The sequence below is a fragment of the Sparus aurata genome, chromosome 21 (assembly GCF_900880675.1).
Source record: "Sparus aurata chromosome 21, fSpaAur1.1, whole genome shotgun sequence".
Lineage (NCBI taxonomy): Eukaryota > Metazoa > Chordata > Actinopteri > Spariformes > Sparidae > Sparus > Sparus aurata.
In genome coordinates, this window is record NC_044207.1 from 11,708,613 (window position 1) to 11,735,888 (window position 27,276).

The window sequence follows — 27,276 nt, forward strand, 5'->3', positions numbered from 1 at the left end:
AAACAAACCAAGAGGAGTAAACAGGAAGTGCTACAGACTGGCTCATTGATTGGACGGTTACGGTGAACATCATTCTGCGTCATTTGCGCATCGTCGTGACCCGCAGGTTCACGCAGTACTTTAAAAGCGTACTCATGTAGTTTTGGAAAAGAAATTAAAACTCGGGAAGGTATTATTTACAGTATTAATAGGGTAATCAAACAAACGCATGAATATTCATTTGATTAATGTTTTTCTATGAGTAAATAAACGAGTTACCCTAAGAGGGAAATGAGGTCCCAAGAACAGTTTTGAGCTTGAACGGTGGCGACTCAGAGCAGTCCTGCGAAATTACTAAAGTAAAGCCGTGTGAAACTGAAACTGCAATAACTTGTCGTCAGCATTATTAGTAAAACTGGATTGCTATGTAATGAATAATGGCTAATAAAGGAGACTTCTTGTACAGTTATGTTTTTGGGGCTTATTGCTGTTGGATCGCTGTCAGACACTTTTAATGGACGTTAATGAACTGACAAAGTGCACAGAGTAGGATCCAGCAGTTAAACAGGTCTGAACTATTAATCAGGGGAAATCCCCACACCGACGTGCATACGTGTTCCTGTGAGATGATTTAACTTAATGACACGGGTTGTAGGCTACAGATTGATTTCACGATTGCTCGCTGAACAGTTCGTGCTCAGCAGATTGATTTATTAGGCCAGTAATTCAGCTTTTTATATTGCAATTAAAAATGCCTGTGGTTGGGTGGCTTGCTTTCAGACCACAAACGAATCGCACAGGAGTCCATTTCGAAGCGGACGTTTTCAGGCGGTCTCCGTCTAGTTGTTTGGGCTGCACCGGGGTTCAAATGAACCAAACAGGTGCAAAATCACTTCTAAAGTATCCGTGCAAAGCTCGGGTTTTTATTCAACATGTTTCACTGAGAATGATTTTATATTGACAGCTTTTTCCAGGCCCTTTTGTCAAATATAGACCAGGTGCTTCATGGCGCTATGGGGGGTCTACAGTGTTAAAAGAGAAACGTTGACTCAAACAAAAGTTGAGAAAAACTGTGTCAGAGCAAAGGGTGTTTTCCAAAAGCAAAGTTTCTAAACTTAATCTTTTGCCTCACTCAAGCAGCCCAGACCAAAGCTCTAAGCCCAAAAGCTCCTTACAGTGAACTGAGACCCACATTTCCTCACTTGTCCTGTAAAGATGTCGCTTCACATAAGGCACACATAAGTACAGAAAAAAGAGAAAAAAACACACTTACCGACAGCCATCATGTAGTCCCATCGGTCCAGCAGACACATGCTGAACTGCAGTCCCTCCGGGGTGAGTCCGGCTGAGATCAGGGCCTGACTCAGCTCAGGGCTCTGGCACACAGCGGAGGTCCAGGCCACCAGGAACCACAGCACCACCAGCAGAATCACAGCCAGCAGCCGCAGGACGCGCCAGCTGGTCATGTAAGGTGTCCTCTGGGCCGTGCGGGACAGGAACACCTTCAACACCCTGGGAGAAGGAGCAGAGAGGAGGAGGAGGCTGCTGCTGGGTGAAATCATGACCGGCAGGGAATAAGAGGTTCTCTCCCTGCGATTGGTAACTCAAAGCCTGCAGCTCTTATCATCATGCCCACTTGAATCAAAAGGAGCAGGGAGAACAAGGATGTGTTCCTTGAAATCATTCATGTTCATTAAACATATTCCTTTTAATGTTGTAATATCTCTGGAGCTGAAGGGAAAAGAAATATACAGAGGGCAGGAGAATGTCTATGAGGAGAACGAGGGTGCAGCAATACTTATAATCCAAAAGATCATATTAAGTATTTCACTTCACATTTCTGGACATGTATGCCAATTAGCACACACCTAATTGGCTTCATTTGCATATTGAAACATATTAGTGAGGTTTCATGTTGATATAAAATACTTAAAATTACAATCTAATCACATATCACTGTGTTGGTGTTTTTCCTGGAATATCATCTTTAATGTTGCTCCAGGCCCATCATTGAGACTGACAAAATCACTTTTAATTTGTAATGTCATAGCATGTTAACTCAGGGGAAAAGACCAGAACACATACACACATAGGATAAACCCAAATCATGTTTTCCCAAACCTAACCAAGCATTTTTGTTGGCTGGACTTAATCAAGTATTTTTTGTTACATAAATCAAGCCAAGTATTTTAGTTCCCTAAATGTAAGCAAACATTTTTGTAAGCTAAATCTAAGTATATTAGTTCCCTTACCTAACCAAGTACTTTAGTTTCCTAATCTTAATCAAGTATTTTTTGTTGGCTAAATCTAGCAAAGTATTTTAGTTCCCTAAACCAAACCAAGTTTTTTGTCCCCTAAACTTAATCAAGTGTTTTAGTTCCCTAAATCTAAGCAAGTATATTAGTTCCCTTACCTAACCAAGTACTTTATTTACCTAAACTTAATCAAGTGTTTTTGTTACATAAATTTAGAAAAGTATTTTAGTTTTTTGTCCCCTTAACCTAACAGAAGTATATTTGATGCCCCAAACTAACAAACGGTATTTTGGTTCCCTAAATGTAAGCAAGTATTTTTGGTGCCTGACCCTTTAGATAATAGATAAGGCATCATTGTCAGAAAAGTTGTAAATGTAAATTAATGTAAGCAATCGAGTGGGGATGTTTCACGGTGATATATCTTTTAGAGAAAAAAAAATGTGGTGTCAGCTTGTATTGCTTCAGCTTGGAGGTGACTGAACAAATGTGACCAACACATTGGACTGAATGCAAGCAGAGGCAGTTTATTTATAAGCTGCACAGTATTCACTACATTCTCTGCATGCACGCGAGACAATACTGCCTCTGTAAAGGGAATTAAAAATGCAACACATCAGCCTAAAGTGATCTGACGCTGTGCAAGGGGAATTATATGGAGACAAAGATAGCACGCGGTGATAGAAATATTACCATTCAGACGCAGAAACAGTCAATTCTCTGTTTACTATCTGTGCACCGTGCTCATCTGCTGTCTTCGCCCAGACTGTGACAAATCTATCTTATCTCTGATATATTCAGCGGGACTGGGCAGTAAGGAGCTGGCCCCGGGGGCGCACTTCACACCCGCCAAGCTAGGAAAAAAATCTAATTGGTAATTTTGCCATGGGAACACTCTGGCCAGCCTTTGACCCCCTTCTCCCATCTCGGCAACACTCGCTCGGAGCTGAAGAGCAGGAAGTGAGAGTGTGTGTGTGTCTGAATAGATACTTCAACAGGCAGGAAGGACCCAACCTGATGTGAAATTCAAATGTGCTTACCGGCAGGACCACATGTATGTGTGTGTGTGTGTCTTCATAAGTGTGCAAACTGAGAGGGAGCTGAATTATTGAAACAGAGAAAGGCCAACTCGCAGGGCAAGTTAATATCAGGAGTGGAGAGGAGGGAACTGGGAGAGGAGGCAGGGAGAGAAGAAGGGAAATGATGAGGTGAGGAAAGCAGTAGGGAGCAGATGTGAAGAGAGGAAAGGAGATGGGAAAAGAGGAGAGGAGACAAGGAGATGAGAGGGGAGGAAAGGAGACGGGAAAAGAGAAGAGGGCGGACAGGAGAGCTCAAGAGGAGAGAGGAGACGAGGATGGAAGATGAAAGGAAATAGGAAGGGACGTGAATATGGAGAGGAGATGAGAGGACAAGAAGAGGAGATAGAAAGAAAATACACTAGGAGAGAAGAAGAAAGGAGATAGGAGAGGATGGAGAAGAAAGGATGACAGTACCGAAGTGGGAGGCTGATAGGAATAGAGGAAACGTTCGGAGGGGAAAGAAAAAGATAAGAGGAGACAAGGAGAACAGAGGAAAGGAGATAGGAAGAGAGAAGGGGCGGAAGAAAGTAGGGGAACGAGGAGAGGGGCAGAGACAAAATGAGATGAGGAGGCGAGGAGGTTTGCCTTTTTTTTCAGTTTTTCTCTCCACTTCTGCACTCAACGCCAGAGACAGGAATAATTCATAGGGACGGGAGAAATCATACAGGAAATGTCGTGTCCCACTCAGACGACGATCGCCACCCTTTTGATTCCAGTGCTGTTGGTTGGAGTCGACAGTACCTGTACAGCTTGAGGATGACAGTGCCGTACATCACGGCGAAACCCAGGAGGCGAACCCACCGCAGGAGCACACATCGAAACACGCTGGGGTGGAAATACAGGATCATCACCTGTAAGAGTGATACAGCAGTGTTAGTATTCATGTTGACACACACGGGTGCTGTCAGTCTTGCTCAAACTTAGCTTATTGTCAATATTTACTATGTATCAATAAAGTGTAACTAAAGCCTTGTTATACGTCCTGTCCACTAGAGGGCATTCCACTGTTACAAATGACCAACATTTTGCAATTACCAACAGGCGATAGCTTTCATGGGGAGTTATAATTGAGCTTAGGCACAAATAAGCCCTGTGATGAGGAGGGAGGCATCGTTCTCTGACCGTAGCGTTAGAGGTTAACAGTAGCACAGTGAACGTGATTCAGAAAACGTTATTGTTCGTCAGATGTTGCGAAAGCATTGCACCTTTACGCGCTCGTAGGCCAGGAACTACCATGACAGAGACAGAAAACCAATGTTGTGCTTTCATCACGCATGTGTTGTAAGCTAGTCGTTAGCTATTAAGTCAACACGTGAATATCTACTCTTCAGACCTGGATACAACGGAGCCGCTCAGCCATGAACCGCAAAAACGAGGTCAATAATGACTCTTTCTTTTAAGAATCTTTGATCCAAGGAGGATTTAATCTCGTACAACTTTCCTCCGGGTGAGAATTTAATTTCAGTTCAAATCAGTGCCTTCCTCACCATGTGAAGTCTATAAGCAAAGTGGGAATTCTTGTGCGGAGCCAGCAGGAGAAACTGTACAGTGGGCCACATAACCAGAGGGTAAACCCAAAAACTAAAACCATTTTTTTTTTTTCCCCATCGCACTGAATGGGTGCCATCTTTGTGTTAACTATCTAGTCCAACTGTAAATCTATGAGTCAACGTAGCTGATGTCTCACCTGGGGCTGGGCAGTATGGCCTTAAAACAATATCACAATACTTTAGGCTGCATGTATCTGGATAGTTTGAAATGAAATGAAATGAATGAGCAACAAAATCACAATATTTTTGACCGAGTACCTCTATGTTGATACTGCAGCAATACTGTCGGGTTGACCATTAGTACTTTCACAAAAAATCAAAATGAAAATGAATGACAAATAATCAGTAATGTGGATTTAATGTGGGTAAAGACAAGTGTTGGAACAAGTAGAGCTTAAGAAAAATACGCTATGCTGTCTCACTTCATAATATCGATATATATCGTATATATTGCCCAGCCCTAATCTCACTGCACAACAACTCATCCCAGAAAAGTCACATTAACTGGCTCACATTAACCAACACACAACAAAAAAAACCCAGAAAAATGAAGATTTGATTCCTAATTTCAGAATGTAATTAGCCATCTTTATTTTAAAACTATTCAATTTATATTCAACTCCAGAAATTCATCCCAACAGCCCTATCACACACGCCCACCCACACACACACACACACTAAAGCATTAATTACATTTTATCATTGTTGCAAGCAGAGAATCACACACTTCCATATCCACACAGAGGGAATCAGAAGTGAAAATGAGATGAGTCTCCTGCACGTGAGAACCAGAGCTGGAGGCAGATTTGGCCACGCAGAGATATCGTACGCCTCCAGAGCTCCCGCTGACATCGCTTCACTGTATGTAGCTCGTATGTCAGCTGCCAGAACGCGTTAGACATGACAGTTTGAAGGCTCGGTTTCTTATTTAATCTTTTACGCGCATCTGTATGATAATTTTCATGTTGATTTTAATTTACACGTCATTTCATGTTCACATGTTTCTCTGTGTGCACGGTCGTCATGACCTGCCCGTGTGGGATCCGTGCAGAAACAGAGAAGTTGCCAGGGGCTCATACAACGGCGGCCTATCATTTTCTGCTCGGCGTGAGGTATATTCACCCCTATTACTGTTAAAGACCAGCCAGCGGCAGAGACAAAGCCTCACCTGGCGAGCCGCACGGGCCCGGGCCTCCATTTGCATGCCTATTACACCTGCGTTTCATTTTGTTAGTGTGTATGTCAGAGAGACGCTGCGTGTCAAATCTCCGGTGACCCACGTGAGGCGGAGCAACTCTTTCTGCTCTGCAGATCCAGTGCAGTGTGTGCTCACTTCCACTGAAGCAGAGACAGCCCGCTTCACTCAGCTGCTGGATACACAGCCTCCGTGATGTTAAAGTACGACCCTTGTCTGAGTCAGCCTCGGCTCGGTGCTGAAGTGTTCGCTGCACTGATTCAGACAAAGCGAACGCAGACACTCAAGTTTTAACCTTGATGGATACTGACTGCTGAAAGCCTCACTTGACACCTGATGAAAAATACCGATCTGTAATCCATTCACATATTATTGCCTTCATGTTGAGCGCCTTTATATCAGCTCCCATGGAAACTTGATCTTGAACACTTTAAGCTGCACTGACTGAGCACTCCAAACCAGCAAGTGCAAAGCGTCGTCATGTAGGTGTTTAACTGGTGGACCAAAGAAAAAGAAGATTTCGCCTAACTTTTTGTACAATGGCGAAAAACGCACTAAAGATGGGATTAGCCTTGGACCTTTCCACCGGCAGAGAGTGCCCACAGATCTCCATTCACATTTATTTTAAATGGATGATGAGAAAATAAGTTTTCTGGTTGCAGTAATTCTTCAGATTGCATCACATAACTGAAGTAAAATTCAAAAAGTGGCCATTTTTACTTCACAAGGCCGTCACAAAGCTAAGAGCTGTGGAGGCACTAGCCAGGGAGAAAGCTTTCGTTGAATGCTTTTGTCACTGCATTTCAACAGGGTGAAACCAGCGGATATGTCTGTAGGACGAGGGCCGGTACAAAGCTAAGAGCTACGCACGGGGACTGCTCAGTTATTGGCTGCAAGAATCAACATTCAAATCTTCATCAAAGTGTTTTTGATGAAATGTGACAGAAATGTCCCCGTAAGAAACAGTGCGAGCTCCAGAGGGGATCCACACCAGCTGTCCATGACCCGACTTCAAACTCTGAAGCGGTAAGTTTTGTAGTTCAGCCTGTTAGTTCAGGCGTTAGCATGTTGCCCAGCTAATGTGGCTAGTCCCATCGTGGGGCAACGTTGGACTGATGTTGTGATATTGAGAGACGTTCAAGGGAAACTATGTGAATGTTACTTTCTCATTTGAAGCCAATTGCACAACAAGTTGCATGTTTGTTGCCAGCAACTGCAGGAAGCTGGAAGCTAACAGCATGTATAGCGGCGCTAGCACAAGAGATGAGAAAGCTGAAGCGTTGTTTTAGAAGATCAGAGTGCGTAAGCCTATTTTAGGAGTCACCCATAATGAAAGTATGAAAAGGAGCTTGTGAGTCCTCTAAGCCAGTGTACCAGAATGAAACAATGAGGTTTTTTTTTCTATCCAGTGAATTATTAAAGTCACTTTTACTGAGAAACATGCCAGACCTGTTTACTATTGTATTGTTCTGTTTACCCTCCTGCCAAAGAGACAATAGGGCACAGTGAGATATTTCCTTTATTATTTTATTTCTTTATTTTTTTCCCTGTTGTCTGAGAAGATCATTAATCTAACGTGCTATCTCTCTGGTAGACTGGCGAACCTGTTCAGGGCGTGGCTGAATCAGGCATGTTGATTACAGATGCGGTCGGTATAAACTGATCCCCGAGGTCGGGGAAGCGCGGCCAGCCTACGGTGCCTCAGCATTCGAGAGGCGGCAGCTATTCAGAGTAATTAAGCTTCAGTAACAGCAGCACCTGTAAGCTCCTTCCCTCGGAAAAGAAAGCCGAACATCTGCGGCACGACAGAGCAGAACAACCAGCCGACCCTGAGGCTGCAGCAGTGTGTGTGTGCAAGATGTGTTTAATGAAAAAGGGAAACACATGACTAATTGGGAATATCAATAATAGTGCACTCTACAATAGAAGATTCAGAAAAAGGAGGCATCAAGAGAATCTGACATCTTCCACAACTATTCGGGAAGCTACAGTAAAGTAGTGCCTTGAGATGACAGGTAGTGAAGGCGTTCTGAAGTCATGTCACAGGAACACGAGCAGGGAACTAATCCACAGCTTGGCTTTGTTGCCACAAGTTTGCCGTGTTGCTTTGTGAGATTGGAAAAAAGCTTCCAAAAACGGGGGAAGCTCAGTTTCACCCGCTCCACTCAAAGTGTCTCGCTTCGCCATTAAACCGCCATAACCTCCCAGTTTTCCGGCCTTCAGTCTGACACCGTCAGTCCAGCTCCGGCACGCAATTCTCTCGCCTCCTGATTAACAATGTGACACAAAGCACAGGGCGCACGTGGCAACAACGGTTTCCCCCTCCATCCACAATCCTCATCAAAACCTCGCAGCACCCAAAAGTCTGTCATTGGTATGCCGTGCACAAGAGAGCGCGGAGCAGAGTCCATTTTATACCCAAGAACAGGAATTATAGCTCTTCCCTTTTAATGCTCCACTACCGAGTCAGCGCTGCAGCTCAGGATCTGATAAATGAGCTGGTACGTGGAAGGCGGACGGGTTTGTATCAATTTTGAAAAGAAATTGGTACCAAAAAATAATCCCTGAGCAAAGCTTTGGAATGACAGCGATTCGGCGGGAGACGGCTGTAACAAGACTCCTGACTCTAATATCAGTAATGAGTTTGATTCAAGACGAACTTATTTACACACATTTTGGGAACTTTGGCAGATGGCTTTTGTTCAAATAGATGACAAGATTTATATCAGTTTCACGTCGGAGCATTAAGTAAGGAGCTGAAACCAAGGAGCAATTAGCTTAGCATAAAGGATCAGCCAGCCGCCTACCAACGTATTATTTAAATCTATTTTGCTGGTTACATTCGTACACAAACAGAGGTGTAGGGGCAGCCGTGGCTCTGGTAAAGCCAGCGTCTTGTTATCCGAAAGGTCGCTGGTTCGATTCCCTTAGTCTGCATGTTGAAGTGTCCTTGGATAAGATACTGAACCCCAAACTACCTCTGATGTGCTGGTCGGCACCTTGCATGGCAGCCATTCAGTGTATGAATGACTTACTGTAAGTCGCTTTGGACAAAAGTGTCTGCTAAATGTAAATGTGTACGAATGAAACAATCTTAATATAACAGATTGTTGTATCAGTCATTTCTGTTGCAGTCATGTTATAGCAGAATGGCTTTTCTGTGAAGTCACCCTCCTCGAACTGATTTTTAATTTTTTCCATCTGCTATTTCTTCTCCTGCTCTTAGTCTGTTGATCTGTTTTTAATTCCTCTCCTGTGATGTCCTTTTCCTACCGTCCTCGACTGCTTTTATTTGTTATTTTTAATCTATAACTCTTTTTACCTTCTGTAATCTTAATTCGTTTGATGTGATGTCGTCTTTTTGTTGCCCTTCATTGATTTGATTCTTTTATTTATTTCTAGTTTTGCATCACCTTTTTGTTGTTTTTCCTCTTTTTCTCTGTCTTTGTCTTTTTATTGCTTTTATTCCTTTCACTTGTAAGTTAATTATATTGACTTTTTGTGTTCTTACATTTTCTGTTCTGCTGTTTTGTTCTAACTCGGCTTCCTTGTGTTTGTCTTGACTGTTGAGCATTTATTCTGTAATGTTTTCGTCCTGAGTTTCCTGCTTTAGCTTGTTTGTCAATGCACTTTGTAAACTCTGTTTTAAAAGGCACTATTATAAATAAAGTTTGTTATGTTGATTATTATTATTATTATTATTATTATTACAGAAGCAGCATACATGCGATGTGGCTAATAACAGCTGGGCTCAGTGACTGTGTAGCTCCAAGAGTCTGGTTGTATGTGAGGTTGCCAAGTGTTCAGTAGCATTGTGTAGCAATACTTACTGTATCTGGCAACCCACAGTGTGGCCAGAGATGCTGCAGAGAGCTTCTGAGCTGACTGACAGCCTGTTCAACAAATAGCTACAGCGCATAACTCCTCGTAAAACCACAGATAAGCATGTTTACATTCATGTTTGTAGAGCTTGAAAAAACAAGATACAACATGTGAACTGGTATTGGTAGGCATAATCTTAAAAAAAATTATCAGAGCCAGGCTGACTTGTTTTTTATTTGCAGTTTTAAAGCGAAGCTAAGCCAACAAGGTCGTGGCTCCAGCTCTATACCTGATGCGCAAACATGAGACCTTAGCAATTCTCATATTACTCTCAGAAAGAAGGGGAGTAAGTATATTTCCAAAAATGTTAAGCTATCCTTTGAAAAAACACACATTCATTGATGATCACATGATGAACATGTAGATTCCACAGTGGCTTATTTACACATCAAGAAGACACAGAGCAAAATAAGCATTCATTGCGAATCATTATTCTGTCAACCTGATGAATATAGTTCCAATATTCACTTTTTTTTTTAGCTCTGTTTTTGTCTTCACTAACTCCTGGTGTAAATATCGGTACGGCTCTTTAGCTGCTAAATGTTCATCTGTGTTCACCAGCTACTCGCTAACTTTTACTGTAACTTTTTGTCTCTGCGGGTCTCTCCAAACGACCTCTTTGAAACATTGAAGCTGGAAGGTGCTGAGGGTGCTGCAGCGCTCCCTACAGACGAGGGGTGGAACACACAGTGTATGAATAGTCGGCTATTTTACCGTGACTAAAGGGCGATCTGAAAGTTTGCTTTAAAACGTGAAAAGGTAATTAATACGAGACAACAGGTCAGGTCAAAGTGCAGAGGTTGGGCAGAGTCTGCTGGCTAAAGGAACGCAGAGAAGAATATTGGAAGCCCAAAAGCAACCACAACAACACACCAGTGTGTCTGTCACACCTGCTGAACCTTCATCCACCATACCGAGCTCTGCTGCTACTGGAGCAACCCAGCAGCCGCAGCTCCTGCCTTTGCTCGCGCCAGAGATAGTCAGGCCAACTCCAGCTTTCCAGGAGGGAGATTTGAGACAGAAAAACTTTTGAACGATCATTTCAGCCTGGCTGGTTTTCAGACTGGCAGAGGCTGCACGTGTCAGATATAAACTGTGTTTTTTGGCTTTATCCGCTGCGAGGCAAGAGAGAAGAGGGATCGCGCTGACGGGAAGCTGAGTGACTGGCGTAAGGTGACCATTAGGTTTGCCCGCCATGACTCAGACAGGCATCCGGAGTCGGCGCGAATGCATTTACATTTCGTTATTGTGCAGCATCCCCCAGAGAAAACACATTCCCGCGCAATGAATCAATGTTAACATGCAAACATTGATCGGAGCATTGTCTCTTCAAAATCAAATGTAGAGGTCGAAATGACACTTGATCTGACTGAAGATTAGTTTAATGGCACAATGCGGATTTTTCATCTGAATTTGTGAACACGGCAATCAAAGCCGGTCCCTCCCCTCAGGGTTCTTCCACTTTTATAACTTCCTTTTGGATGCCCGTCTACAATCTGGCATCTGGCGCTATGTTTTTTATTGAGCCCCCCCCCCCCCCACCACCCTGCGAGCTGTTACTGACTTACACACAGTGGCAGAACTGTCTCGACCACAGCTAAACAAGAAAACACAGGCAGAGGGCAGGTTCTCTGCAGATACCCCCACACACACTTGTAGTCAGTCAGAGGTAAGGATTCTGTATCCGTCTGTGTTTTTGCGGCTATGAAGTCAAGCTAAATCAGCTCACTTTTAGGGTTAAATCAAATAATGGAGCAGACGAAATCACAAAGCAACCCTTGAGAGGGCGACAATTCATCAGACAGTTGCTGTGCACACTCTGTTTTCTCCTCCTCCAACCCTGTGCCTCTTCACGTCTCACTCTAATGCTGACCTGTGGTTAGGATTAGCATCCCGCCTGGCACCTTCATCTCTTTCGCCTCCAGAGCAAACATGCAGCCTTTCCAGCTCTCTGGACCGAAACAATAAATCACCTCCACAAATAAGAGGTAAAAGTAGGCCATGCTGTTTTTTTCCTACGCCCACACGTACATACAGACATGCAAATCCATGTGCAAATGCACACACTGACACGAAAATATTAAGTTTTAAAGCCACTTTAAACACACTCATGATCCATCCTCCGTCCTGCCGTTACTCACACACGCAAACACGTGCACACAAACACGCGCGGAGATCAGCAGACACAAACAGTGTCACGCCCTTTCTGCAGTGCTACCCATGTGGACTACAAAGTCCCGGGGGGGGGGAGACTGCACGATAAAAAGCCACATTTTCGCATCGCCCGGGAGAAGGTGGCCCTCTTGGTTTCGCATCCAACCTCCCATGCCTCCTCCATCAATTAATCAGCAGATGTATTTTTAAAACAAGTTGTGCTAGAACTTGATGGACTGTTTAAAAATGCATTGAGCACCGGAGCAGAGCAGCTGCGCCGAGCTCAGCCGAGGAAGGCTTGCGGTGGCAAGCAACAAAGAAACGGCAGCGGCAAACAAACGCTAAGGCTGCAGGAGAGGAGACAGACACAAAGGTGAGACGGAGAGAGAACAAGAAGAGGGGTAATGAAAGGGAAACACGAGGGAAAGGCGGGGCAGGAAAAAAGGTGGAGGCAGGCAGGCAATGTGCTAAGAAATGCAGGAAATAGATGGAGAGACAGCAGAGCAGCGGGAGGGAGAGACCCTTGAGTGGATCCAAGTGTGTGAACATAAGAGAGTGGCTGGATATTTTTGGGGGGGAGCTATTATTGGTACTTGAGTTATCCTCGGGGTGAACGGAGGAGAGGGTGGGTGGATGGATGGATGGATGGATGCAAAACCAAATCCATTTCGAGTGTCACGGCAGAAATATAAAAAAAGTGGTCACATCAGGACGAGCCTGCAATACCTGTGGCCCTTTTTTCTGCTGCAACAACCCCCCCCCCCCCAGGCTTCCTATGCAAATGCCGATATCATTCTTATGGTAACACTCCAGTAACTTCAGAATAAGATCAAAACCTTCATCCCAAGAGGCAGCCGAGCGCTCTGAAGCTTTTTCCTCCTCAACAGATTTGGTGTTTTTTTTGTTTCCTCTTCTGAAAAATGGCTAACATCCAAGCCATCAGGCTTTGTGTTTGAGGAGAGCGGCGGCTCACTGTTGGCAGTCCGCGCAAGTATTTGAAGGGAGCGAATTCCCCCGGTCGCATCAGATCTCCCCGTTACATTGCGCTCAGGTTCCTTCCATCTGTTTGCCTGCTAAAGATGGGTTTCTGACGCTGCACTCCAGGTGCACTGTGGGCTGTGTGCACAAACGCAAATACACAGAAACACAGAGACACAGTGCAGGCTGGCACCTGGACGTGCTCACACACACACAGACAATAGACAGGCTGGCAAAGGCGCACGCACAGTAATTCGCACTGTGACGTCCAACTCTTTGTTTTGGTGCAGACCGCGATCAGAAGTACATTACACTGTAACAGCGCTTTATTTACATAGCAATGTCTTCTGAACATAAGGAACAGGGACGCCTTTTCAACATGAAGCGCCGGTTTAATTCAATCTGGGCCACATTTAGCTTTACTCAGAGAAAAAAAAAATAGTGTTATATCAGAATCGACACCTCCGCGCGCACACAGGGAGCGCTGTGTAGTTTGGGGGAAGACATTTTAATCAGAACAGAAAGATCTTCATTGATTGTTTTTATGCCTGATCAAACTAACGGACCTTAAAGGACAACACAATTTTCATACTGTTTTACTGTGCTTGTCTGTGGCGGACCCTGCCACCTCTCTAGCTTCAAACCGTGTTCTCTGGACCTTATTCTCCTCAGAGAACAGCTTGTTTACTCAGTCATGAAAACATGAATATTTCTGTGTTTGTGTTATTTCCTTAATCGTGTCGTAAATCTTCAAATTCTGAGATTGAACTACAAAGTGTCCCTTTAATGTCAGCATACTAAACAATTTTTTACAAATGAAATTCGATTTTTGATGCGGTTTATGATCATGGTGTTTTGAATGCATGTCTCATTTTCTGCAATTACCTCCACACACGGCCGCTGTCACTGTTAGCGGCGGAGTACCAAATTGGATTCAAATTGCCTTCATACACAGGAGGGATTAACAGGAAACAATGCTTGTATTTAATCCAGCATTACCGTGTGTAATTGTTCTCCAGCAGCCGTAACAGAGCTGTCGCTGCTAGTGCTAATGCCTCGACCTCGTACTCAAAGCTGCTGTAAGTGACATGTTTTATCAGAATACGTGTTAAATAGCTCCGCATTCCAACTGTGATCACTGTTACAGAGCGTTTGGTCAGTCAGCCATGTCTCTCTCATCCCCCCGCTCCCATGCAGCGAAAGAGAAAATGCATTTCTCTGGTATCCCTGCCCACTTTGTCCAATCAGGACTGAGAACTCCACAAAGAGGCGGTGCTGACTTCTTCCTGTCTGCCGCTGATTACAGCTGCAGGTAATATGGTGACTGAGAGGAGGGAGGGGACCGGACCACTGAACTGATGGTACATGGGATGGCTTTTATCGGAGCGCTGCACAGGTGATGTCATGTATTCGTCACCGTGTTTAGTGCGTTGTTCCCTTAAAAAATATGTCTCCAAAACAAGACAACAGCTTAATTTCTTTGCAAGTTCTTGACAGTAGGTTTGTTATAAGCAGCAAGCGTGCACACCTCCAGCTCCTCGGCAAGGTAATCAGCATCCAGGTAATCAACTCCAGCGCAACTAATTGCGGTTGTCATGGCGTCTGTTGTATTTGTAACAAAGGGAGCGGCTCGAGGAGTGTTTTTCTGACGGGTAAATTGCGGTTGCTGTTTAATATCAGAACACAGACTCACCGGGAAGTAGAGCAGCAGCGCCCCGCACAAGATGGCTTCCAGAAGGATGAGACCAGATGTACGGATGCTCTGTTAATGAGGAAAGAGAGAAACGACAACAAAAAACATCAGTCGGTCGTTGACATGTGATTTGATGCGCTGAGGGAGGACAAACATGTTTGGCTTCTTTGAGAGGTCCGGCTTAAAGAATTCGAGGCAGCAGATTGGAACCAAAACCATGAGAAACTATGGTAGCTGCTAAAAAAAAAAAAAAAAGGCAAAGAAATGCCACCGGTGTTTGATTTGTCCATTCTGGGCTACTGTAGAAAAACAAAGTGGCACAATAGAAATATAAACGGCTCATTCTAACATAAGTAAACCCGACAAGTGTTAGTTTTCTATTTTTATTTCTGCCCTTAAATCCTTCACACTGGACCGTTGTCAGTTTCAGGTCTTGCTCTTGCTTTGTGTGTTTGCATCATGTCAGCAAGACAAGACAGCAACATGTCGAAACATGTCAGAAGGGTGCGTCAAATTCATGCCGTCTTAATATAAAGCATGACACACGCTCAGAGGGAGGGCCACGGTTTATTCTTCAAGTCCTGTTGCTGTAAATCTCAATCTGCAATCTGCATCTGTTGTCGCTATGCAAATGCTAAACTGTTGCCTCTTTGAAAGCAAACATAAAGAGGGCTTGAATATATATATATATATTTTTTACGTTTTGCCTCTCCCTGAAACAATAATACGAGGGACGACAGCGCCTTTTCTGGGTTGGATTTAATTATCCACATTACCTCCTGGAAGATTTGCTATGTTTTTTATGTAAATCCAAAGGGCTCCAGGGACATTTCTTGTGAACTGAAGAAACGTAGGAAAATTCTGAAGCCCTAATGTCTATAAATAGCACACGGGGAGAGATTCAACTCAACTTTGCCTGTGGACTGGTTGTAATTACCCGACGCCGCGAGGATCTCATGTTTATTTCCCTTTATTCTATTAGCAGAGTGGAGATTACGCAACGCAGCTTCACAGCGGTGCCGGTTCAAATGAAGCGCTCAGGTACATTTGTGGTAACTGGTAATTATGTTAATGTGTATCAACAACAGCAACAAAAAAAAACTAAAATGGATTCGCAGATTGCATTTAATTTGTCTTAGATTAAAGAAGGCATCCCTTTGTAAAAATGCATGCGGTGTTAAATGATATGCATTTTGAAACATAATGCAGCTAATTAATGTTTATGTGTCAGACTTGCTCCTCTAAGTTACGGAAACGCAGCGACAGTGTGAAACCCTGTCTATCCACCGACAGAAAAGTTTCTAATTTAACTCCTGTGTGAGAGTTCAGAGGGAGTGTTTGCCTTGTTTCATAAATCTTAACTTTCACCTGTGTCCCTTCACCATCTTCCATTTACACTTTTACAAATATCTTGCAAAGAGACATACAGACATCTCCTGCTAATGTTATGAAAGGAGCACTCTGGGGATTTAATATCGCTTGTTTGCAGATGATGTCACGTCGTTCCGCTGACTAGAGTGATTTATGACACACAGTGATGCGTTTAGAGATACGTGAGGCTCCCTGGCTGTCCAAGCCTTCATCCTGCAAAGTTACTGTTATCTTTTCTTTCCTTTGCTGGAGTTTGTACTATTGTGCTCAAGCTATCCAACAATGCCCCTAATGTTTGGGACAAAATGGTGGGTGCTGCGGCTCCCATAACGCAATTCCACGCTGTCTCTTTCTAGAACAGTCGCATTAGTTTTCCATTAAATCAAATTGCCCCGTGCTCAGCCCTGAATCAGGATATGTCATGGTTACAATGTGGGTTATGAATGAAAAATTGAGCAGAGCGATCATAAAGTGTAAACTCTGTGGGAACACTGCTGCAGTTTGAGGTCTGGTAATGTAATGCTGTATTGATGGAAGGGAATTATTACCTTTAAACTTCCAAACACAGCCCTTAAAGGTGCAGTTGGCAAGATTTGGCCACCTGTCGAAGTTATCCTCCAAACGAACAGGGGGCCAGCATTTCACAAGAAAAACTGCTAACTGCTGCGAACTGTAGCTGCCATTAGCTTTTTAGCTATATTAGCTTTGCAGTTAGTGGTCTGGACTGAGACCAACGAAGTAAGCATGATAACTCACCTCTCTGCAAGGCGTGTCAAGGTGTCAAAACTGTTATTTCTTCACTCTCTGTTGATAATTTGAATTCATTTTCAAATGTTTTCAAGGCAACCTCCCACATATCGCACCCTGTTCTCCCCCCCTCACCTTGTTCCTCCTGAAGTGGTAGACCACCACCATGCTGCCCAGGTCCAGCACCATGCACAGACCCTGGAAGGAGGCCACAGCGAGCCGCAGAGCGCCATCCTCCTGTATCAGGCAGGGCGTGTCGTCCCGGCAGTAGGGGCAGCCCTCGCGACACGGCAGGCACTTACTGGACACGTCAGAGGCCTCGTCTCTGTAAGAGCCCTTCTCCTTACCTGAGGACGGGAGATATCACAATCAGATATTTAAATGTTGGGTGGAGCTCAAGCGTTTCCACCAGAGGAAGAAGAACAGCCCTTTGAAGATTTTAATATCCAAACGCGACTCAGAACCCGGGCCCGCTTTACTGGGGTGTTTTCGTGGATTATCATTGTAATTAATTTGCATTTAGCTGTCACACACTGACATCTTATTAAATTCTCCGTTAATCAATTTGAAGGAGCAGGAATCATCAATCCAATAAATCACAAAGCCTCGGGGGTGATAATTACGAGAATACAGCCTTTAATTAGGCAGATGAGGGAATAATGAAGGAGGGGGGGATAAAATATTGTGACACCGCTCGCTTCATCACTGCGCTCTGCACAATTGTTGTTATATCAGCATGTGGCACACTTGGATGTGGTTTATCAAGTCTGGCCCTAGATTACTTTCTCCATCTCATTTTAGAGTTCACATTAGCATTGACTGGACGCGTTCTCCTAAGTGCCTTTGAAACCGGAATTGAATCAGTTACATGTAAAGAAACGCCTGCCAGAAATATAATTTCTCCCATTCTAGCGCCTCGTCTGCTGTGGCAGGATTTGGAGTCAATATTTAGCTTAAATCCTCCATTTCCACCGCACAGACACTGTGCTGCTCTGCTCGGAAACGATGCTTGATAAGCATGTAATTCCTCCGTAAGTCCCAGAGCTCGTACAGTATGAAAACACTGCGCCCAAGTTGTACAGAGCTTCACTGGAGCGGGATTGCAACAGAATGTGTTAAAAGTTAACAGTCGAACAAGTTAAGAAGGAGCTGCGTATTACATCTGGTGGGCTTTGCTCTTCCAGTTAGTCTCACTGTGTTTGATGGTTCAGAAAGGAAGGAGTGGAGGGTGCTTTGATAGGAAAATGACTTGATCCCCCCCCCCCCTCACTATCTTCTGCCATCTTCGCTGTAGAGAAGCTGTTTATCTTCTCTTGCTATTTGCATTGCATTCATCTCCGTTACATTGGTGCCAGAATGTCGCTAGCTGTCTGTCATGTGCGACTATCTATATCTGTATCTGTTTATGCGACCGAGTATCACCCCGAGCTGTGTAATAGACTCGCCGGTCCACTGTGTCACTGTCACGTTTGGCCTTCCCCCGTCTGTGAAAACAACACAGTCACACCGTCTCCTCCAAGGTCAATGACCTTCAGCACGTTCTGGTTACATTTTCAGTCGCTTGGTTCATTTTATGCAAGAAGGGACGATGCATATTGATACAACACATGGTGATACATGAGCGTTGTTGCCCCACAATCCCACACCTCCTCCTGATACAGACTCTCTGGCTCTTTCAATTGCGTTCATCCTTTTTCAATCCACGCCAAACCGTCATACTCATGCAGGTCTTTGGCCTGAGAGTGGCCTGACCCAGCCACGAAATATCTGTGTTTGTATCCGTCCTTGGATTTTTTTAAACAAATATGGTTTGACAATGAAGGCTGTTTGAAGCTGTCTATTCTGCTTGATTTTCCTTCATACTCCATACGTCCATGAGTTCAGCTGCCAACGAAATAACATTTTAACCACTAAGCTGAATTAATGAAGTAATAAAGCGCGATTTGTATTGGAACCCCGCCTTTCAAAAGGTCTGAGTCTAAATGAAAGCTAACGTCAAAGGTCTGGATGGAAATCAATAGTGGAGGTAAAAGAGATTAGAAGAATAATACGAGTTGGCTTTAGTGTGAAGAGCATTAAAAAGCCCTCCCTCGACCCATTTTAGCGCGCGCTTTTCCGACGGCCCCTAACTAACTCTTCAGTAAGAGATGTCAAGTCGTACGAGGTGCAGCAGCAAACCTGCCATACGTGGGCTGTGTAAAAGAGTGAGACTTTCAAGGGTATCGGCAAACAGCCCACCCTCAATGCACCCACCTCCACACGCCATATAATCCTACGCCACACAATGATGGATAAATTCAAGGATGTGAAAGGAAAATGGCTTGAATTCATAGCTCGTGTTGAAATAAATAAAAAGAAACATACATGATGTAACACTTCTCTAAAACCAATAGAATCTCTGTATAAACGAACAGTTAAAATCCTTGACAAGAAACCAGTAACATTTTCATCATTGCTCAATATTAAGAAAATATAACCTGCTGAGTTGGGACAATTTGATTAAATATGTAAATACTTGTCTTATTTACAAGATTATATATGGTTCCACCTCTCCTCCGCTCAGACAGTTCATCAACATAAGAACAACTGCATATGGGTTCACAAGAGGTGCAGCAAGAGGAGTTCTTTTAGTCAGTCTGCATTCTCTGTTAGAGCTGCACTAGAATGGAATTCCATCCCAGCAACTATTAGAGACCTGAATAGCTATAGTTTATTCAGAGCTCATTTGAAGAGATGGTTAATTGGTGCTCAGCTCTGTCAGCACTAACACTTGATTACACCTTCCTGTCCTCGGTCCGTCTGTGCTGAACCTGTAGCCATCTTCCCTTTTTACTGCGTGCTGTCTTATTGTGGTCTTATTTTTATTGTGTTGCATGCATTCTGTATTTGTGCTTCTGCTTTGCATGCTGTGGTGTGATGTGTCTTGCGTCTTGAATGATGTTTTCTAAATTGATGTTATATACGCTATTTTGTCATGTTTGTTAACTGCTGTGCATGTTTTGTAGATTGCCCTGGCTAGTAATCTTGTAATTTTAATCTTATTTTTTATATATTCTGTTTTGTTTTTAGGGTGACTTTAACATCTGTCTAGGGACTACAGATGCAAAATAGCCTCTTGGCTAATTCTGGCGCATTTACAGTAATGTTATTAATGTGCACTGTCCCTGTTTTCAAATAAACTAAATTTCAAAAAAAGGGGATCAAAAGTCAACATCTGAAAAAAAACCATCATTACCAGGTGGACCTTCAAAAAGTAAAGAGGAAGGCGGTGGTGGTGTTGTCCAGTACAGACTACAGAGGAGCAAGTGACAGGAGAGGCTAATGTCAATAAAGGGGAACGTCTTGCACTTAGATTATTTCTATATCTTGGGACCTGTTTCATCCGTTTCTAGCTCCAAACTGAGCAGCGTGGAGGGACTGAGCGAGCACAGCGACAAATGAAACACTTCAAGGCTGGGTCTTCTGCACATTACCCAAACCCTCATCTCTGCCTGTGGGTGGGGTTCGCCAGGTACCCCGACACTTATCCCACACCGACACTGAGAGGAACCCATTTGATCTGTGGCACTTTCAAATAAATCAGGAGATCAACAGGAGAAATTACAATTCTGGAGGGCACTATGAGAACAATACAGAGATAATTGGGGCACAGCGTACCTGTTGGCGCGTATGCATCAGTCAAACTTTATCCTGTGCTGCAAAACCAATCTGGTGAAAACTAATGAGAGGTTATTGAGGACGGGATGTTATTGCAAAAACGTGGTTGTTTTTTCCATATCTGCTCAGAGAGTGTTATCTGCGCATATCTAATCGCAGTAGCTTACACCTACGTATGCGTGTGTGATTATGAGAAGACTCATCTGAGACCACAGTCTGTTCTTAGATTCAACTTTTGGGGGGTGAAATCATCGACACGATGAAAGGAGAGAGATATGAGAAAAAGAACAGAAAGCAAGAAAGAGAAACCCCACTGTGTTGTCTCGAATCAGTTTCACACTTCCAGTCTGCGGCCAGATGTTCATTTTGATTCCACACCTCTCTGTCTGGGGTCAGCTGTCAGGTTCAGGCAGCACCTGCCATCCATCAGTTGAACTATCAGGAGTGATCTTTCAGAGGGTTTATAACTGCAAAAAAGGTTGTTTTTTTTCTCCAGTAATTTGCTGCTGTCGTTTTGTTCTAATTTATTTTTAACACGGCTGTAGTTACACAATGGCCTTCATTTTTTAAGCTGCTGCAGAGCTCACTTTGCCTGAACACACTCATACAGTAAGCATTTGCATTGAGAGGAGTTGGAAAATTGAAAACTTGTGTTTGTTGGGTTTTTGCTTAGACTGGGTAGGTTTGTGGCCATTATCTAGCTCAGGGGGTTTGCAGTCAAAAGTCTTTCAATTAACTCTAACCCTCAAACTGGAAAAAAAACATGTTGCTAGAAAAATAAAAAGTATAAATTGTCACAACAAAGGTGTTGAAAAACATGTGGAAAATGTTCATTATTCCAACAACGCTACAGAGTCAGCTCCAGGACTCCGCTCAGAGCTGTGGATCATTATTACGGTGGACAGTGTTGCACAGAATCTGGTGAGGGAGAAACACTTGTTTTTAGGTAAGAAAAGCTCTCGTTGCTGTGAGCTGTCCGACTGGCTGTTTGATGAACGTTCGTCAGACTCTGTGATCGGCGCTCTGCTGGTCAGCCTGGCGGTTCAGTGTTGATCTTGGTCAGAGCTGACAGAGGAGCAGACAGATGGCTCTGGATGGAAGATGCGTCACGTTATGACGCGTGTCATTTTTGGAGAGAAAAAAGATATCAAACCAGGTCTGAGCACTCTCCTCGTGATTATGTGTGACTGATGAATGCTACTGATTAAATTCTGTTTTGACACAGTTTGTTGCAAATTAATTTTACACTGCAGTGTTTTTAATGTAACACCTCTTGCAATATCTAATGTTGAGGAGCATTTATGAATATAACATCCAGGGTGCTTCTGGGTTCTTGACTTGACTCTTGAAGCAGGCGAACGTCACGTTTTTAATGCTGACGTTATTTGTGTGAGGGCGGGCTTCTGTGCAGCCAGTCGATATTATATAACACTTAAGTCTGTGTATAGCCTAACCCCTGCTACTATTTGACATTTCTGAAAAGAATAGGGTGCTGCTGGATGACTTCTTTTTTATTTACATTTTTTGCTAACCCTCTGGTTACCTCTACAAAAAGCTTATACGATTCTTCAATTAGATTTGGGATTTTTGCAGAAAAGCAAACTCTGCGGCAGGCACAAGTTTATAATACTAAAACATTTTGTTCAGCAGGATCATCTTCACAGATGAGCACCACTTTATAGATATTGAAGTGTAAACGCAGTTGGCCAGAAGTAAAAAGCTAAGGTTAACGACAACTAGATCACTTAACTTCACTGTCACCACAACTAAGCGTCTTACTACACTATGCTGTAGACGTTTTGCTATAAATTGGTCAACCTACAAGTTTGTTAGGTTCAGAATAATTTGCAACTCAAGTCCAAAAAGAGGCACTGATGACTCTCGGTGTTCGGTGTGTGCCTGACAACCCATTTAGCCGCTTGTTGCCAATCACCTTTGTTGTCGAAAAAGAAAAAGTCTCCAATACATGTAGCCTATTAAATGCATAGCAGTGTTTCCCACACATACACTTTAATATACTGAGCCTACAGTTGGCATGAATGGTTATTACATTGGAGGACACACAATCTAGTTGGTATAGTCACAGCTATCAAGACCAAATGTCTGAGGTTAGGAGCATAAAAGTAGATTGTGACATTCAGATCAAATGTCTCGTTTCCCGAAGTTCAACTGCACATTTCCAAATAATGCATTTTGTTATTGCACGCTGTGTTTCCCTTTCTCAAACCTTTCTCCCCTTTAATATCTGTCCCTTTGGCCTGTTGCTAGGGAACAATACAAAATCTGTTTCCAGTCTTGTCTGTTTTTCGGGGATGCACCAGAAATAACAGACGAGTTCCGGGGGGGAAATCAGGGTCGCCGGCTACTGCGGCCCAATCTGAGCTGCAGCGATTTTTAATGACGTGTTCGGCGTGGGGTTTGGAAGATGAGGCTCTTCACAGACTAAGCCGTTTGACTACGGGCCTCATCACGCTGCATTACAATAAAGCTCCAGCTTAGCATATCACCCCCCTTGGGGTGCTGCATTGTTGGAGTCAGGAATGAGAACCACCGCCGTTGCTTGATTATCTCGACATCAGGGCCGAGCTCTCTGCCGGAGGACACTGCAGCGCTTTCAGTCAAGGTGTCAGAATACAGGCATTCAAATCCAAAGCACGAGCAGGGAGGTAAAGTTAAGGATACTTGAATATTGCAAGGGTAAAAAAAGAGGCGCATCAGTGGAGAAAATGTGCAAAGCCCAGTTGTGTGTACATATTGAGCTTTTACTGCAAGATATCAACCATCATTCACGTTGTCTGTCACCTAAATTAAATATAAGGAATAATGGAAATTTGAGAGTAACAGCCACATCTGTTGGACAGATTATATCAATTGAACATTAAGTCTCAAACATGGATTGTCTTATCATATCTTAGAAACCTGTGGATAGAGTGCAACAGGAATGAGTCCTACAACCAGAAAAATAAATTAGCATCATTTTTTATCGTTCCTGTTCCCTCATCTCGAGGTCAATGGGATTTTTGAATGAGTTGTCAGTTAAATACCTGAAATCAGGTCTGTAGTTAGTGTGGACTTGAGAGATTTTCACATTTTCACACAAGCATTCATTATTATTATACAGTGTAGCAGGAAGCTTAGTGGTGGTGACGTAAAAGTCATGCTCCTGCAATGAAGCTCATTTACAGCCTAACATTAGCTTTTTACTGCTGCTTTTACCGATTGTATTTACACATCAGAAGTCATAAGTCAATATTATCTTGCTTAACAAAAGGTGTAAGTATCATCTGTTTGCCACAGAGTTAATTTTCTGCAATAATCCAAATTCCAATAGATAAATTCCATTGGCTTTTGTCTGGATCATCCAGCCTGTGGGATCCAAAATGCTAGTATAACTATATCAGTAGTAGTATTTTCAATAAGCATCCATACCATCACGTGACATGTCAGAAAGAATACAATTTTAATTAGTAATATTTTGATGCATAACATTGTACTATATGACACAGGGTAAATAGCTTTATTTCCACGTCCTTTGCTGGATTCAGCTGGAAACATTAAATAGTCAGCCAGAGTATGAGCATCAGCATTAGCTTACGCTAGCTAGCTACTGACAGGCGACAAAATCCATGGATGTTGGCTAGAAACTCAGGCCGCTTTTGTTCACTGTGGTATGAAATCAAAGTGCCATTGTCGGAAAAATGTCAAAGAATTTCATATGCTGAACCTGCCTTGTGACAATGGGGAGCCTCATGGGCATAACAACGGTAGGCTAACTAAAGGTTTCTGGGCTCGGTGACGACCAATTAAACTCTGACTAAAAATGTATTCAGGTTTATTTCCCCAACACTCTTACAACCGCCCCCTAATCCAACAGGTCTGTGATTCATGCCAACTGTGGCTCCCTCTGGAGCTCAGAATAGAAACATAGCAGGTAGACACTTCCACAATAAGAACAGCTGGAATCCTTTGACTGAAGATGGAGGTTTCATAACCTCACTAGCCCCAGGACACCCATTCAAAGACATAAGAAGAATTTTAAGAAAAATGTGTGCCTGTCGACTGAAAAAAAAAAGAGTGTTTTTGTTTTTTTCATAAATCCCAAAAGCTTGCTTCTGAAATATTCAAAGTTTTGATCTGACAGCTCACTGAAAAACGTTTTTTTTATATCACAGAGGGATTTGTAACCTACTTTTAAAGCCATTGAGCGCCACTCGGCTCGGATGGTAGAATCCTCTCCTGCACTGGCACTTGTACTTGTCCAGCACAAATCCGTGGCCGACGATGGGAGTGCACTGGGGGGAAATAAATGCAGAGAAAGACAAGTGGAGATTAGCAAAATTAGTGTTCACATACCTAACAGGACTATCAGTGGATTTAGCTGCATGGGGGCAAAAGAGAGAAGCTGAAGAGGAAAGAAGGTGAAACAATAGGATGGAGAGAGATGCTCGACCAAGATGGAGACTCAGTCATCGCAACTTTGTTTTGCTAATTTAATCAAATTAAAAAAAATCACGGGACTCATTAACGAAAAACATAATCAGATAATTAGCAGTTCCTCCCAAAGAAATTGTACAATGTGTTTGTTATTTAGAGTAATAAATGAATATCTGAAGGAGTAGTCACCGCACGCTTTTATAAATGGTTCATTATTTACTGACATTTTGCAGGACATATTTGAGGGAAAAATGTGCAGATAAATCAAAACGAATTGTTAATCGCGGCCCTACAGTGAGAAAGAAAGCCAATTATATCATCCAGACATGAAATTGAACCAGAACGGATGTCACGTTAACACAAGGTCGGAGTCACAGACGCAGAAAAAACACAAACAGCGATCGTGTTGATTGTTCTCCTCAGACATTCATTAATATTTCCAGTATTTCTGGCTCCACAACATGCCGCTTGAGTAAATATTAATTATCTATTAATGGAGCTTCTAAATATTTGTATTTTTAGGAAAATATTGTCGAGATCTGGATGATTCATGGCGACTAACAGTGGGATTATCACATCTCACTGATAAAGCATGCTGTTACATTTATAATGCAAAAGACTAAACATAGACTGCAGCGTTTTATAGACTCCTCTTGCATCACTGGAATCAAAGGATTTGGATATTATACAGGGTCTCACAAGTTAAAACATAAGCTCAATAAAGTACAGTTCCTATGTGTTTTCCCTACCCTGCTTCTCAGGCATACTGAGTGAATGGACTTGTTTCAATCATGTTATTGAGTCTCCTACATCGTCGACATGCTTTTCTGCAGCATGAAGCAGCAGCAGCAGACGCCCCACTTATAAACACGCCTGGCATCAGGGGAAATCACAGGGCTTTGCCAAGTAACAGGGAAACTAATTAATATCTAAATTAAGAATTAAGGGTTGTTTGCAGAATTAAAGCGCGTCTGCATAAATCCAGCTTTCACTGATAACTGTGGGAGCTACATGGGCTTACACGCCATCTGGAGCGAAAAACACACCCGGCGACATGCGACGCGCAGGCACCAATATGGATACTGCACACTCATGTGAATGCACACACTCCTGTACTAAAAAAAAAAAAGCTGTAATAAATTTGACATGAACGTTCATAAATAGTGTATTACATTGCATGCTAGCGGTAAAAAAAACAGTATAGGCTTGTCTCCTCTGGGACGACTGCGATGGAGAGCAGCAGGACTAAATTTATAGCTCATGAATCAGTGACAGTCACTGAGAGGCTCTTTTTATTTTACTGGTATTTAAAGCTGAGCATATGCTGAAGCAACAGTTTGACATTTTGAGAAATATGGTTATTTTCTAACGTCCGAGCTCAAACCCAGCTAGCGTAATTGAAATAGTTTAAAAGTAACCAAATACTGTGCAGTCTCGGCGGGCTGAGTCGGCATCGTCTCTGTCGTGTGGTAGGGCTGTAACGTGGACCGGGAACAGCGCGGGTAGTTCTGGGTTGAATCTCAAGGATCTGGCCAAGTCCGGGCTGAGACATACGGCTGCAGGGTGGCCCGGGTCCAACAACACACATCTAAGCCTAAAGTACCGCACAAGTGCCATATGGCCTTCTGCTGTTGTCCTGAGTCTTTCACCCAGAACTCAACCGCTTGCTTACTACGGCTATGTGATCAGGCTCGGCCCAAATGACATCTGCGTACCACTCATATGCGGCCCAATAGTTCACTATTAGCTGGGAGTGTGGAGCTACATGTCCAGCCAGGAGGCAGTTAGCTTAGCAAGGACTGGAAGCAGTGGAAACAGCTAGCTTGGCTCTTTTCATTTCAAAAACAGAACTAACAGCACCTCTAAAGCTCAGAAATCAACACGTTGTATGACGTTTGGTTAGCCCAACTCAAGATGTTGTGCCGTAGGTGACTTTCTGAACTTTCACATGAGCTGTTTTCCTTTCTGCCAGATGGTTTGTTACTTTGAACCACCCGGCTGGAAACGGTTTGGAAAAGGGCAGGAACTTTGAAAATATGCTTTGCAGGTTATTGTAGGGATCTGTCTATCACAGGCTCACTTCAACCAATCGGGTCAACACCCGGAGAGTGGTACCACCAGCGAAGCCAGCAAGAAAATTAAACTATTAGCAAAAACCATGTGAGAGATGGGGGGGAAAACCATCAGTGCCGTTCTTTCCTCTTCTTTCAATGAAATACACTTGTCAGTTCTGGTATTACTGGAACAGTCTCCAGTAGTTCCTCACAGGACGCTGATTGGTACAACCAGTGTGTCTGTTAGGCGG

General features: G+C 43.3%; 1 protein-coding gene across 1 annotated transcript in view; it reads right to left on the reverse strand.

Moving 5' to 3' along the window:
- Positions 1 to 27,276, reverse strand: part of gpr158b (G protein-coupled receptor 158b) — a 74,827-nt gene that overhangs the window by 21,542 nt on the left and 26,009 nt on the right. The window contains exons 3-7 of the mRNA XM_030403596.1: positions 24,727 to 24,829; positions 17,016 to 17,227; positions 14,763 to 14,831; positions 4,052 to 4,161; positions 1,253 to 1,491 (exon numbers count right to left, since the gene is read on the reverse strand). Coding sequence (XP_030259456.1) covers positions 1,253 to 1,491; positions 4,052 to 4,161; positions 14,763 to 14,831; positions 17,016 to 17,227; positions 24,727 to 24,829 — 733 coding nt within the window. The remainder of the gene's footprint in view (positions 1 to 1,252; positions 1,492 to 4,051; positions 4,162 to 14,762; positions 14,832 to 17,015; positions 17,228 to 24,726; positions 24,830 to 27,276) is intronic.